The sequence below is a fragment of the Exophiala mesophila genome (genome assembly GCF_000836275.1).
Source record: "Exophiala mesophila strain CBS 40295 unplaced genomic scaffold supercont1.6, whole genome shotgun sequence".
Classification (NCBI taxonomy): domain Eukaryota; kingdom Fungi; phylum Ascomycota; class Eurotiomycetes; order Chaetothyriales; family Herpotrichiellaceae; genus Exophiala; species Exophiala mesophila.
Window position 1 is genome coordinate 1,134,023 of NW_015622509.1, and position 14,262 is coordinate 1,148,284.

Below are 14,262 nucleotides of genomic sequence, written 5' to 3' on the forward strand. Positions count from 1 at the left end.
AACCCCCCCCCCCCCCCCCCAAAAGTTTTTGGACTGGGTCAAGCGAAAGCCACGCCTGGCCGAAATATTTCCATACATAGACGGCAGGAAAGGACCTGCTTACTGTACTGCTATGACTCGGGAGAAGATGATATACGAGCAACCAAAGATTCTCGTTTCACGGTCCTACTATCTCGAGACCTACTCTACTTGTGAAATCGTCGTGTCGGATCGTAAGTGTGGTAGTACATGTATCTGCATGACAGTCGCTCACGCTTCCTATTTTATTTATGTCATCTCGTCATACTTTCCATCCTTGTGATATGCATAGCTTCGTTCTATCCAAACAGAAGCATCACAGCAACGGTCTATGATGAAAAGTGATGCTGATTGTAAATATGCCACCCCACTTCATGCTATGCAATATCAAACATTCATCTCCTTCATCTTCGTCTCGACCTCAGCCCCGCGACATTGGCTCCTGACGACATTGAATCAGAAGCCCGCCAGGACCCTCGATTGTTACGCCGGGAAGAACCGTCATCGCCCAAAGACAGGCCCCGTAACTCTGTTGATACGCTATTCGAGTTCCTGGGCATATGAATCTGTTGCGAGTCGCCGTACCGGCTAGATTGAGGCGTTTCCCATGGCGCAACCGAGGAAGCTGTTGACGTCGACGTCCTACTGGTCGTGGATTCATCGGAGTCTCGACGGGGCTGGGAGGCCCGGACATGTGGCCTCGTGGGCGAAGAGTATAGTGGAGTCTGTGGTGGAATACAATGTAAAGATGGTTGGAATTGGAGATCTTGGTACGGTGATACCATGTCGTGATGAAGTTCTGGTTCTCGAACGGGGGCCGGTTCGGTTACCTTCGTTGGCGGTGTGATTTTAGTCGGAGGCCGAGACGTGAGTTCTGCCGAATGCATCTGAACAAATTCATGGGGCAGTAAAAGGGCCACCAGCCCGATGGCAAGCTTGTTCCACAGGTCCCGAAAAGCGCCTCCAAAATGATCTCTTGCAACGGCGAGGCAAATCAGAGCCACTGCTTCAGCTACAAAGACAAGCGGTCGAGCGACTTGTCCCGGGAACCGGCCTGTCACCAGGTCGTGGAGAAGGTGACCAACAGGGATGGCTGCACTAAAAATAGTGATATAGAACCCCATATCGGAACCGGTTGGCTTCAGTGAGGTCTCGAATAGCCACACGGTGACGGCGACCAAGATGACAAAAAAGGAGATTCCACTAAATATGGAAGCTCCCGAAGAGGTACCTTGAGAGCCCACTGCCTGCTCTGTGACTGTGGACTCTTGTAGGGTTGTTGCCTGAGAAGATTTATGTCCGCTCATCATTCGGTCCTCGACGCTGCTATCTCTCAGAGAAAACACCGAATCAAATATCTTCTCCAGGCCAGTATCAGCCTGACCCTGAAGGCCAAAGAACTTGGGTTGCGCGAATGCATCACTTGGAGGTTGTGGACCTCGAGGGGAAAGAGCGGACGATGGCTTTTTATCAAAAAATCCTGGAGGGAGACCAATGGCCTCCTTTGGTTCCATCTGCTGACCCGGAGTGGTTCGAATGCCCCTGGCTTTCAGTGCTGGCAGTTTGCCGAAGAAGGGAGAAGGACCGCTTGGAGCTACACGTACCGGTTTTGGCGCAGGACTGAATGTTGGCTGGGTCGGAGTCCAATCCATAGAGTCTCCGGTGTCTGGGGGAGAGGGCGGTTTCCAGGCTTCGTAAGGTTGGGCGGAGACTGATGATAGAGAGTTTATATTGAACGCTCTCTCTCCACTGGTTTCAAGTTGTTGCTGCTGTGTTTTGGTGGGAGGGGGTATGAATTGGCCAGAGGTAAGCAAGGCAGCAGGGTCTTGATGCCAGTCGATCGGCTGGGTTAGACGAACTGTGATTATTCTGAACGTGGACCAAAGCCCAGCGACTGCCATAGAGATGGCGAAAACGGCATGCAGGGCAGAGGCAGCGATCTCGGTGAACGGAATATGGTGAAGCAAGGCTAAAGCTGCAAATCTGAGAAAGAGGATGGCAAGCTGGATGAGATAATACCGCTGCAGTCCAATCAAGCGACCTTCGTTGTTCGAAATTTTATGTTGCCACTTTGGATTCCACCAGATACAGAGTAGGCCTAAAATGAGAGATAAGTTGGCTATAGACTCAGTCTGTTCGAAGCATACCAGGCTCCATGTCCCGTGCTTGAGGCAGGAAGCAGTATTGAGTCCAAGTTCGCCTGGGATCCATTGAACCTGAGAGCCATACAGATGCCAGACAACCTGGGTGGCAAGACTGATGCCATAACCACAGCCAGCAGCGCTGACGAGTAGACTCCTCCATCCGAGACGGCTTGCAATTCTTCGTTGACGAGATTTGTCCAATACTCTTCGCACATGATCGGTCCTAGCGTTATAGGTTGCCTGTTGCAATTGACGACGCACTTTTGGCTCACACTGGATACAGCATTGTGGATATCTCTTCTCCAGCTCTTTCTTAAAGGCAGGAAAGTCGGCCTCGTATCGAGCATATTCGGGGTGATCAGGGTCAGGAAGAAATTGAGACAGGTTGTATGTGTAGAGATGTTGATTCTTCAGGCATGTGGAACAGAAGATGGAATCCTGGGCGGCATAGTCGTCCGCAAGGGGATCTCGAAATGCGGGCTGGGCGAACCGCTGAGGAGGGGCGGCCACGTCAATGGGAACATCAGCGATTTCCCCATTCTCATCGAAGAAGTTGACAGCCAGGCAGTTGTCACACTTGAACTTCTGGCCTGGAGCCTTTCCGGATTTCGACCGATGGCCGCAATAGTGACAGTTCAAGCGCGGGCGGAGTTGGATGGGCATGGCGACTCATGGGCGAGAGGAGAAGATGCAATGGACGTAAGGAGGATGGAGGGGGGTTTATTGTTGTTGTATCGTCTGAGTGTCCATTTGAAGTAACTAATTACAAAGTCAGTCACTAAAAAACGGCGTTTCTTTGTGTAGGAGAAGGTAAAGAGGACATGATTGATGTTGGTCAGTGACTTTCAAGAAAGAAGTCGTTCATACACTGATTGCCTGATGCGGTTAGATGGAGAGGTTAAACTCAACTTGGGTTAAGGCTGGTTGGAATGACACAAATGACACAAATGACCAAAACACCAAGAGAACGACATGCTTCCATTTCTCGCCAACTTATCCTTCAGAATTTCAATCTAGAGGTCTTTCAACACCGATTTCAATGGACTTTGACGCCCAAGAGTCCTCTGGATAAGGTACTGTGTGTTGTGTCCTCTCAGGCTCCGCCAGATACAATTCAAATCACCTCCGACCGCCACGACATCCCTGGTTGTTTCTGAATATAAAACGCAAAGGCCAAGTATGGCATCGGGATTGATCATGATCCATTCTCTGACCAGGTGATCGCTGTGGAGGACATTTCAGGATAATAACTCGGGGGCATTGACATGTCTAGCGAAGACATCACAGCTTAAAACCGTACGAAGAACCACAAAGATTTCAAACACCACAGTCGCACCATTCTCAGTAAACCATGCTCACCCTCCCCATCAACATGTCTACTCAAGGCATTCTCCTCTTGGCTGTCATCGCCAACACTATTGTCCTCCTGGTCATTCTCTTTCTAGTCCGACTCTCCATGATCCTGTCTCGGCAACGACCACCACGAACCCGTCCACAAGCATCCACAGAGCATCCAACCCATCTCCTCGTCGTTCTAGGCTCAGGGGGACACACCGCAGAAATGATCAACATTCTGTCCTCAATACCCAATCTCAACCGCCTGTTCACTCATCGTACCTACGTTGTAAGCTCGGGCGACTCATTCTCAGCCCAGAGAGCGCACGACTTCGAAAACCAGCTCAGCTCGAGGGACAAGAATCCATCCCCTTCGTCGTCGTCATCTTCTTCTTCATACACAATCGCTACCATCTACCGCGCCCGTAAGATCCATCAACCTCTCCTCACCACGCCATTCAGCTCCTTGAAATGTCTAAAGGATAGTCTCCAAGTCCTGCGTCAACATGATCTCTATCCAGACCTCATCTTGACCAACGGACCAGGCACCGGCGTCATCGTCGTGCTTGCATCCATCATCCTCTTATTCTTCGGACTTCATGGACCTGTAGTTTCCCATGCATCATCGGTATCAGCATCAGCATCGCCACCACAATCCTCCCACCCAACGGGTCGCATGCGCTCCATCTATATCGAAAGCTGGGCCCGTGTACGCACATTGAGTCTCAGTGGTCGGATTCTCAAGCCTCTGGTCGATCGCTTCCTTGTCCAGTGGCCGCAGTTGGCGGTATCCGAAGATGATGGGGTTGGTGTTCAATTAGACTCGACATCGCCCAAGCCGGAATTTGTGCCGGCCAAGGCAGAATTCATTGGTCCACTTGTTTCATGAATACAGTACACGATATCCGGATCATGTGGTGAGTTTGAGACTGGAATGATAATGTGACATAGAGAAGAGATAGATGAAATGTAATATTATAAGTTTGTGCTGGAAAAAGGTTCTCACGACAGAGGCCTCCCATCCATTACCGGGTTAAATGTTGATTCATTTATAAGGAAGGAGATCTCCTGAGAGGCATGTGTAAAGCACCCAGGGATGCCCACATGCTCCATGGACCGAAGATGGTTGTTATAGGTGTGGATGATGATTTCTATCTTTACATTTCTTTACATGCACACGCAAGGCTGCCCAGTGCAATGTTTTACAGCTTTCTGTCTACGCCTTTCTCTCGATTGACTATACAAGGTTGTGTGTATCGATAGGAGAGGGAGAAAACCGAGTTTGTTTGGTTGGATGGATAAAGTGGCGAGTGACTTCCACGAGATTCCCATCTAGCTTCTGGTAGCCCGATGCTCGTGGAGAAGACTTATCACAGCCAAGAATTAGAGCCATTGTATCTTCTCTTCCGACTCCTCTGGAAACCACCAAACCATCTACTGCTCTGCGGAGACTTGCGGCGGCGGTGGCCTCACAGTCGACGACATCTGAGCAAGCTGTGCCTGGCGCTTCGCTGCGGCCTTTTGCATATTGTGCTTTTTCCACTCGGTATGTGGAGTATCCAAGGTGCGAGACTCATACCACCTCGATCTGGCGTCCTCGATGATCTTCATCCGCACAAACTCTTCCTCGTGCCAGCGACGGCTGTTGGAATAGCGTGAGATCAATTCGTCCACAACGCTAGATCTGGGAAGGGGAGAATCATAGATTGATGGCAAGTGGGTGACCTGTTCGACCTCTCTGCGGCGGGTGTCACTGTCAAAGGTTCTGAACTCTTGGACGTCGGTCTGAGGCCAGGAAATCTCAGTGTCTGAGCCCCCGATGTATCGGGTATGTGACGGAATGTTGGACCCGTGTTCTCGCTCTAGGAAAGGTGCCCCGCCGCGAATGTGATTGACGATGACGTCCCGATCTTTGAGGATGCGGCCGGTGCTATCGTCGACGATCGTGTGTCGGAATACCAGACGGACGTCCTGGATCGGGAGAGGGACTTCAACGGATGTGAAAGGGGTTGTTTGAGCTTCGGCGGTGGTCTGTGGTATTTTAACGTCGGCCTGTTGGGAGCAGTAAGATCATTGATTAGCAAAATCGTCGGTGTATTGAGGAAGATTGATGTTGGTTGACCGCAACACAACACAAAACGTACCATGTTGATGCCTTCAACTGAGATTTCATTCCTGTCCAAAAATATCTCTTTGACCTTTCCGATTCGGCCTTTTGTCCCCTCTCTGCCTCTGATCACACACACTCGATCACCAGCAAGAATATTCCTCGCATTACCCTCAATCACCTTGCTCTCGGGGATTTCGTGAGGATCCTCGCCTTCCTCGTCGTCGGGGTCTTTCGACGTATCGTCTTCTCCCAACCTGGCATTGCGTGGCACTACTGGACTTCGTGATGCGGCGGTCTCTATGGTTCCGTACAGCCCCTTTAGACGGCCAACATCTCGCTTCGGGGCTAGTGGGCCGGCAATCCAATCTTCCCGACGATTAGCCCGTTCCTCTTTGATGGCCTTGGTGCGCGTCCGCTGTCCCTGAACAAACTGTTGTTCATATTCGAACCATTCGCTTTTGATCTTCTTCAAGTTGTTCCTTCGCGCTGCCCGCACCCCTTGGTTGCGGGCGTTGAGATTGATGCGAAGGATCTTCTGCATGCTGGGACTAGAGTCGGCTGAGATAAAGAGGAGGTACGGTGGGTTGTGGTGGGTTCAGGTCGAACTGAAAGCTCCAAGGCAAGGTGTGCGCAACTGTTAAATGGGCGATGGACGGAGAAATGGCTAGGGTGCGCTGCTTGGATCTAAGCCATCTCCTGGACACCTGATTTCCGAATTGGGAGCCGTTTATATAGAAAACCCAGATGCTTGAGAACGAGGATAACACCCGCAGGGGAGTTGGGTGGAGTGAAAGTCAATGCTGGTGAAGCGTGGAAGCTGGACAATAAAAATCACCAGATGGGATGGAGAGTCGAAATCACTAAAGGGATAAAAACTTCACCGTTGTAAAAATCAAGCGGAGCAGATGATCAACGGCGAAACGGTGGCGCTTTGTGTGGCGCTAGTTTTGTGGCTCCTCCTTCCAAGCGCAGCCTTCCATCTTCATCATTACAACTATGTGGTACCTTCTCTTAACTCTTTCTCAAACCTACAATCTACTGACACTTCGCCACTAAATGCTTACGAAACACACAAAAGTCGAGTAGATATAGAAGAGATCGATGTTCTGGCACATATTGCCAGTTCCATATCTGCAGGTCGTAGATATACACTATTTTGGATCCAAATACTGCCACAGTCTGTGATCTGTTGGTCACCTGAAATACCCCTCTGGAACTCGTCCTGGTCGAGAATGAAAATTACTATCGCACATCCACCGTCATCCCGTCCAGATCCAGCTCGACTTCCTCGGGAAGACAATTTCAAAAATGCCCGCCGCTTCATCATACATCATGTGCCATCATGTCCATGCTCAAAGCGGCCTTTGTTGCCGTGACCACGGTTCTCTCAGTTTGAATTTGCCTCTTGGACATAGGCGAGGCAAAGAGGCTGGGCCCGAATGCTGCTGAAAAGTTGACCTCCATGCTGGAACTTTTGATCGTTTCATCTTGCCTCCCCCTCGTTTCACAAAGATGCATTTTCAGTTTCAGCGTTGCCCTCGATGCCACATCAAAATATACCCGATAATCTGTTTCGAGCACTGTCCAAATTCCCAACCAAAAACAAAAGGAACGCATGCAAGGACATCCTGCGCCTTGCTGTCTAAAACCAGGGTATTTAAGGAACAAACTTGTTCTTGTTTGGTCGTATCTCCGTCCAACGTCGTTGTGTCGAAATTGTCTTCACGGCTTACGACTATTTTTCGAAGTTGAGCCGTACAATGTTCTGTGTGGGGTGGGTTGAGAGACATTATCTCCTTTGCTTGACAGGGCCCATGACCATCCCGTCGTCATCCTCGTCCTCAGATTCTCCACCATCATTTTCGTCTTCCAGGCCTGAATAGTCTGCCGTGGGCCAGTCTTCCAGCGCAGGTGCTGAAGCAGTCTGATCGCGACGCCCATTTTTCGTCACCGTGTCAGCCGTTCGCATGAATGAGGGTTCAAGGTCTTTGCCAGTGGCCGGAGGCCCAAGCATGTCTTTTCTATGCACATCAAGAAACCCTTCACCTGGTGGTGACGAGGCACTTGAATTCACGCCAAAACTCGGGTTGGACATGCTCTGTGAGACACTGCTTGCACCGTAGCCATCCATCGACGATGCGATAGTGCTAGCCGAAGGTTCTCCTTGAATAGGTACAGAGTCAATGGAAAAGTGGCTGACATCGTTGGCCATCCGCATCCGTTGCTTCTGCAAGAATGTAATATCGTCTGGGGACGGTGGACAGGCACCAACGTCTTCCTGGCTCTGTGATCGCTTAGTTATCTCTGCTTGCGCTGTTGCCTGGGCCTGGTGATCGGCTTCTTGTATGAACCTTCGTTGGTTGACATCTTGGGCGTGTTGAAAGGCCTCTTGAGTTGAAGTCGGAGCTGGGAAGCCAGTCTTTAGTTCGACCACGGGAGGGGATCCGTTGGCATAACTGACGGGCGATGTCGTTGTGCGCAATGCATCCGGTTGCTCAAGAGCACCTGTAGCAGATGCCGTGCTAATGGCAAGACTCGGACCCCCACGTGCGGCCCACGACTCCCCGTCGGAAGATTGTCGGCTAGATGCTGGAGATCGCCCGGCTCTTGTTGAGTGTCGATCACGACTGGCGAGACGAAAGAGGGGCTTGGTGCCTTCCCACAATCCCTCGATCTTGCGCGTGGCGTTTCTGTCTTGCGACGAGGATCTTTCAATATCATGTGCTGGGGCTAAGATGGAAAGTCTCGGTGTGTGCTGGGAAGCTCGAATAGTCATGACCGACTCGGTGTTCGAAAGAGCTGAGACTGTTCGATCAGGTCCTCGCGGCCGGTCTTTTGAGTCTGGCAGTGGGGTGTGGCCTGTGGAGGAGGCCTTGAGCGTGGGTACCGGGCCACTGAAATATTCTCGCACATTGTCAACCGGACTGACGGTTTGACTTTGTGCGAGAGGGTGCTCAGCACCTTCTCTCGAGTTCTTCAAGGCATTCAACACCTCGTCACCGCGCAGGCTTGTTCGGCGTGCTTCCTTGGTCTTGTCTTTCTCCTTTTCCTTCTCAGTGCGACCAATCGTTGTATTCGAGCTCGACGGCGTAGCAACGGACTCGCTGGAGCGACTCGCCGATGTTGTCGATGTAGCGGCACTCGGGGCCCGTTTACGGGTATTGTTCCTGCCTAAGAGGCTGCCAGCAAGACGACCAGCTGTGTTCAGGGCACGTTCAATGATATTTCGTCGTCCGACGGCGTGCGAGATCTCCTTTTCATCGACTTCTAGGATCTTCTTTTTCTTCTCCTTCTCCAAGCCGGTGACATTCAACCATTGGAGAGGATTCTGCAGCCCTTCAACGACCCACTCATGACGTCTCGCTTCATCGATGGTCATTCTCTTTGAAGGGTCCTTTATAAGCAGCTTTCTGATCAGGTCCCGAACGCCTTCGGGAACTTGCTCGAATTTCAGCTCATAGTCGAGTCTCTTGTTGCTATTGATGGTATAGGGCACCGAGCTGCTCGGCGAGTCCACAGAGGTATCAACAGCAACAAGTCGAGTTTTGGGCAGAAACGGCTCACCCGTGCAAACAATTTCGTGCAGGCCTTTTTCTTCTGTCGCATAGAAAGGGAGGCGAGCATAGATCATACAGTATAGCGTGATTCCTAGGGCCCATAAGTCAATTGCTCCGGTGATCTTGGGTGGATTGCCATCTTCGAAAATAGATGTGTCATCATAGCAAAGTTCAGGAGCCCAGAACGCGGGAGTGCCAACTGATCTCGCAAGTTCTCTTTCATCGTCGATATGAGAAGCGTCCTTCTCGGTCAACATGGTTTCAGGGTCCTCTTCGGTGGTAGGACGACCCAGATATGAAACGCCAAAGTCAGATATCTTGATGTTACCTTCCTTTGAGACCAAGAGATTTGCGGGTTTGATGTCTCGGTGAATGATACCGATGCCGTGTAGAAACTGCAAGCCGGCCAAGGTATCACGGAAGGCCCGTCGAGCTTCATCCAAGGTCATTGCAGGCACATAGGAATGCTCTTCGTCAATTTCGTCGAGGTTATACTCTGATGACATGTGGGAAATGGCACTTGCGGCTATGCTGAACTTCCGATCGCGATAGGCAGTGGGATCGTATGCTCCGTACATGCTGCCTGCCAGTGCGGCACCGGTGTAGTCATCGTGGGAAGGGGTCCGGCTGTAATGAGCATGGTCGGAGAAGTGTTGGGAGCTGGTTCTAGAGATGTCAGGAACATCATCATCTTCCTCATCAGGATCCGCCCCGCCATGTTCGAGACTCCAAGAAGGACCCGCAGCAAGCTGCAAAGCCTTGCTTCTCTCGGCAGCATCATGTCGACGTTTAGCTTGAGCGACATGGAACAGGTCCCGGTCACTTGCCTCGACAGAGGTATTGTAGCCATTCCGCTCTTGCTCGAATCTCGAGTTATTGACGGCGAGAACTTCACGAACACCACGTTTTCTCCACTTGATTTCACCCTTCTCCACGTACTCGAGAATCAAGTAGACCTTGTTCTTGCTCGGATCATCAATCACCTCGAGGAGACTGACCACGTTGGTATGGCGAGCCTTTTTCAAGATGGCTACTTCACGCTTTGTGCGGTCCTCTGGTGCTCCTAGTTTCCCTAGCCTTCGTTTGACCGAGTATCTGGGAACGATCTTGATGGCCACCAAGACCTCGGCAGGCTGAGCCTCGAGGTTGCGGCCCAGCTTGACCTTACCGTGCTCACCACGTCCCAGCTCTCGACAGATCTCATAGTTGTTGATATTCTTGTTGCCCGAGAATGTGTCATGCTCAATCTCGGCGGTGTGAGTTTCTTTCGGCTGCTGTAGGTGGTGAAGCTGAGAGCCGGAGTCGGAAGCAGAAGAGTGGGGGCCTAGTCGACCAGAGCTGAACAAACCCGGGCTTGATATAGGCGTGTTGTCGGCAGTTCTAGTGCGTTGACTGGCAGTGCTTCGATTGCGGGACAGAGATGGGGTCCAAATATCCATTTCATTATAAAGCAGGTTTTGGGCAGGATGTGAGCTTCTCGTGCGTAGAGGGGGATATGGGCGAGAGCTGTATTGTTGTGATTGAAGAGCAAGAAATGATTGATCGGGAAAAGCTGGGCGATCATAAGGATGTCTCTTGCTGGTTGATAAAGAGGCCGACTTCGAATGAGACGGACGCCTTCCACGTGACTGGTAGTGCTGGAACTGTGAGCCCCACGAGCCGGACGTCGGAAGCAGAATAGGACTCGGATCACTAACGTTCTCAGACAAGGCGTTGAGAGAGTTTGAGGAAGTTTGGGTAGACTTTGTAAGAGACTGGCTGAGAATGAGTGGAGTCCAGGCGGAACTGGGAGCCACTTGGTGTGAGGATGATTCCAAACCATTGCTCAGGTCTTCATCAACGGGCTCCGTAGTCTCTTGCGCTGTCAAGGCAACTGGTGTGTTTCTTTGAGTGGTACTATCATCGCCACGAGAGTCCGGTCGCTCCATCCTCAAAGTGGGTGTCTCTGCGTCGATAGAAGAGAGTGAAGGTGGGGGTTCAGCTTCGTTTGACACTCCATTGAACTGGCTAGGATGCTGCAGGTCTGGATCCCACCTGATGCCATTGTTCTCTGCCATGGCAAGGAGACAGGATTCTCAGTATGTTGCCTTTGTCTCTTTGCGGGACATGAATGAGATTCACACCGAGGGTCGAGGGTCGAGAGTCGATGTCCTCATACACCAACGGAGGGGTGTAGAGTTGAGCTTGCCATCTGTCTGTTTGAAAAGTCGCTTCGTGCTGGTCTCAGGGTGGGAACGGCTGGAGGCTGGACCACATTTGCCTGAGAGGGGAAACAAGGCCCGATGAGGTGGAGGTGTAGGTGTAGGACAGGTGCAAACAATTCTACCTCGACCGGCGAGGTGGGTACGAGTCAAAGGTAGAGGTAGTCGAAGAAGGCAAAAGAATCGAATTCGTGTACGAGTACGTCCTACGAGACAGGAGGGCAGACAGGAATGGATCGTCGCGGTAGTGGTAGTAAGTTCAGGTAGTTGCGGAGGTGAGCATGTGCAGTTGGTCAGCGGAGGCAGGATGCGGTTCCGGAGTGGTTCAGCGGACAATGAAGGACTTTGGCGAATCAAAGGAGAGAAAGATATAAAGGAATATACAGAAGATGAATAAACAGCCCGAGCGACAAAGCTGAGACGTCGATGTTGGGCACGAGATTGAGGATGAAGAGTCGAGAAGTTGGGTGGGCGACGATGACAGTGGATGGGTGGGTGGATGAATTTGACAGAGGGAGCCAGCGGAGAGAAGGCAGGTTGCAGCCAGCAGACGCGGGCAGAGCAAGGGAGCGGGCGGGCAACCCAGTCAAGTTGTGCCAGTGCCTGTGCAGTGATGACGGGGTGTGGGAATGGGTATGGGTTGTGGGTGTGTAGCGCTGTTGGTGGTGCAGAGTGTAAAGTCCAAGGGCTGCCGAGCACAAGAGTCAAGCCTGTTGAGCGGGTGGCTGATTAGGTAAAGAAGAGCACAACCACCCACCAAAATCCTAGGCACACTGGCAGAACATGGTGGGCATGGTGGACATGGTGTTGCTCATCCAGTCCTGACCAGCCATGACAGGCCTGTCGGGTCCACTGCCTACAGCCTAATGCCTACGTAGCCTGGATACCGCCACCACTTGGCCTAAAAGTCGCTGGACGCGGGGCGAGGAACAAGTGCGAGATGACGCCGCTGCAGGTTGGCCCCCCTTCGATTGTTGGGTGTCCACTGTTCCTATGTGCAGTGTCCACTGCCTGCGCCAGGTATCCATGCCCGGGCAATGTGGATGCACCGCCAGAGGAGAGTTATCAGTAGTGGCAGATTGGCTCCCTCGGCCACCCATCAACGGTTAGTTCCACCCCTACCGTCAGAGTTGACTCAGTGAATGAACTGGCGTGACTGGGGTAGTTAGCTCAACCAACTACTGCAACAGAGCGAGGTTAGCCATGGTGGGCCTGCCTGGGTGAAGGCTTTACTACGACATGGGGTTGATATGAGGAGCCGGCAGGACCAGTCAGAGCTAACTGGTGTCAGGATTGAAGCCAACCCTAGACGTAAGGCGAGTCAGTGGCCGAAGACAGATAACGCACTGCAAAATGGCTATCACGAGAGAACTTGACACAGAGTGTATTGGAGAGAACGTGGCCTCGCCAGGTCCGAATGTGGACGTGCGTTGTGCGTGGTCGGCGCTGGCGGCGATTACTACTAGTAGAGAGTTTGTGGCCTGTTGGGCGCTCTGGCTGGAAAAGAAAAGGATGAACACGATATGGCTGTTTTGGCTCCAATGACGATGCTTTGCTAGGCGGCCAACTTGCGATGGGGCAACAAAGAATGGTGTGCACAAGATGGACCATGCGCATCTGCCAGCTCACGCCGCCGACGCCCACAGCGTGTGAGCGTACAGTACGGAGTATGTTGAGCCCATTCTCAAAGGCCGCGGGGCTTGCACAAGAGGTGGCACAGGTGGAGATGCTAGGCTTAAACCAACTGGGAGTGCGGGCCGCCCTAGCCCAGCGAGTTGGGGTGAATTCTTATTTGCACCCTGGTCCGTGGTCACCAAAGATGGTATCCCTCACCCGATTCTGCCCTTGTCATGGCCAACGTCCAACACCGAGAAATGGCACAAAGCACAAAGCACAAAGCACAAAGCCTGGACTCAAATCGAATTGCTTGCGCCTTTCAAAGTTCTACGCTCGTTGGTGACGGCAACGGCAAGCCCTCGGGCTTCCAGCACCATCAAACTTGTAGAGGGTCGACATCCTGCGTGGCTCGACTAGTGGTTGAGCACACTTGACTTCGTTTGTATCTGACCGTTTACTCGTGCTACACTACGCATAAACCCCAACCCCTGGTGGGTTAAAAAGCAGGAAGGATGAGGGGAAATCAACGCTGGCGCCGCTTGATTGAGTTAGTAGTTGTCTGATCAGTGATCAGCCATGAAAAAAAAAGTGAACCCATTAACCCATCTTTATTGACTAGGTAGGCTCGACGAGCCACACGTTTTGAGCATTGGACCAGACCGCATGGGGCTGCATGAGGAGATGGTCTGAAGAAGCGCCCAATCTGTAAGTAAACAAATTAGGTCAGAGTCAGGGAGAAAGACAAAGATCCAAGGCTCCAGAGATATCGGATAATTCTATAGTCTAATAGGAACAATCACCATGTATCCAGGGTGCAGGTCAAGTTGTCTGATGATTGTACTGTTGGCTCCTGATAAGTCGAGATTGATGATACCTGGGACTTGGACTCCAAACTGGAAGGGGTCATGGTACGAATCATGTCTCGTTAAATTTCACGATCAACAGCCCTGGGGAAAGACATCCTACCCTGGTCCTGGTCAACATTGCGAATCTATGTGCATGCAGACTGTACGGAGTAGAATGACAGCTAGTGGCAAATCTTTACGCAGGAAATGCCCGACAACTTATTACTGTACGGAGTACACTTGGTGACCAGAGAATCAGTCCACTGGGAAAACGGTAAAATAATAGACCTTGGAGAAAGTGTGTCCTGTGCAGTAGTGGTAGAAGGTACATTGGAACTCTAAGTACAATAAAATGGTTGAGACTTGGTTGATAGAGTCCATTCGCTCATTGTTCTCCTACCTCAGGCGGTGCCTGCAGAATGTCATTTCAGCAGG

The 14,262-nt window shown here is 51.5% G+C and overlaps 4 protein-coding genes across 4 annotated transcripts; 1 reads left to right on the plus strand and 3 right to left on the minus strand.

The window, feature by feature from the left end:
* Nucleotides 1-234: 234 nt before the first annotated feature.
* On the minus strand, nucleotides 235-2,956 carry PV10_08328 (uncharacterized protein). Its single transcript, XM_016373330.1, has one exon. The coding sequence runs from the start codon at nucleotides 2,823-2,825 to the stop codon at nucleotides 423-425; it is 2,403 nt and encodes an 800-aa protein (XP_016220241.1). The 5' UTR covers nucleotides 2,826-2,956; the 3' UTR covers nucleotides 235-422.
* Nucleotides 2,957-3,181: 225 nt separating this feature from the next.
* On the plus strand, nucleotides 3,182-4,485 carry PV10_08329 (uncharacterized protein). The gene has a single exon (XM_016373331.1). The coding sequence runs from the start codon at nucleotides 3,514-3,516 to the stop codon at nucleotides 4,384-4,386; it is 873 nt and encodes a 290-aa protein (XP_016220242.1). The 5' UTR covers nucleotides 3,182-3,513; the 3' UTR covers nucleotides 4,387-4,485.
* Nucleotides 4,486-4,502: 17 nt separating this feature from the next.
* On the minus strand, nucleotides 4,503-6,418 carry PV10_08330 (uncharacterized protein). The gene is made up of 2 exons (XM_016373332.1): nucleotides 5,642-6,418; nucleotides 4,503-5,549 (listed from the first exon to the last, which is right to left on the minus strand). The coding sequence occupies exons 1-2, from the start codon at nucleotides 6,146-6,148 to the stop codon at nucleotides 4,932-4,934; spliced, it is 1,125 nt and encodes a 374-aa protein (XP_016220243.1). The 5' UTR covers nucleotides 6,149-6,418; the 3' UTR covers nucleotides 4,503-4,931.
* A 269-nt stretch (nucleotides 6,419-6,687) lies between these two features.
* On the minus strand, nucleotides 6,688-12,045 carry PV10_08331 (uncharacterized protein). Its single transcript, XM_016373333.1, has one exon. It carries the CDS (start codon nucleotides 11,219-11,221, stop codon nucleotides 7,397-7,399), a length of 3,825 nt encoding a protein of 1,274 aa, XP_016220244.1. The 5' UTR covers nucleotides 11,222-12,045; the 3' UTR covers nucleotides 6,688-7,396.
* Between the last annotated feature and the right edge of the window lie 2,217 nt (nucleotides 12,046-14,262).

Bases quoted from the DNA above. Each gene is read 5' to 3' on its own strand.
- PV10_08328 (XM_016373330.1), bottom strand. From the start codon at position 2,825: ATGCCCATCCAACTCCGCCCGCGCTTGAACTGTCACTATTGCGGCCAT.
- PV10_08330 (XM_016373332.1), bottom strand. From the start codon at position 6,148: ATGCAGAAGATCCTTCGCATCAATCTCAACGCCCGCAACCAAGGGGTG. The intron at 5,550-5,641 runs GTACGTTTTGTG...TGCTCCCAACAG, and splicing joins CAGTTGAAGGCATCAACATG to GCCGACGTTAAAATACCACA.
- PV10_08331 (XM_016373333.1), bottom strand. From the start codon at position 11,221: ATGGCAGAGAACAATGGCATCAGGTGGGATCCAGACCTGCAGCATCCT.
- PV10_08329 (XM_016373331.1), top strand. From the start codon at position 3,514: ATGCTCACCCTCCCCATCAACATGTCTACTCAAGGCATTCTCCTCTTG.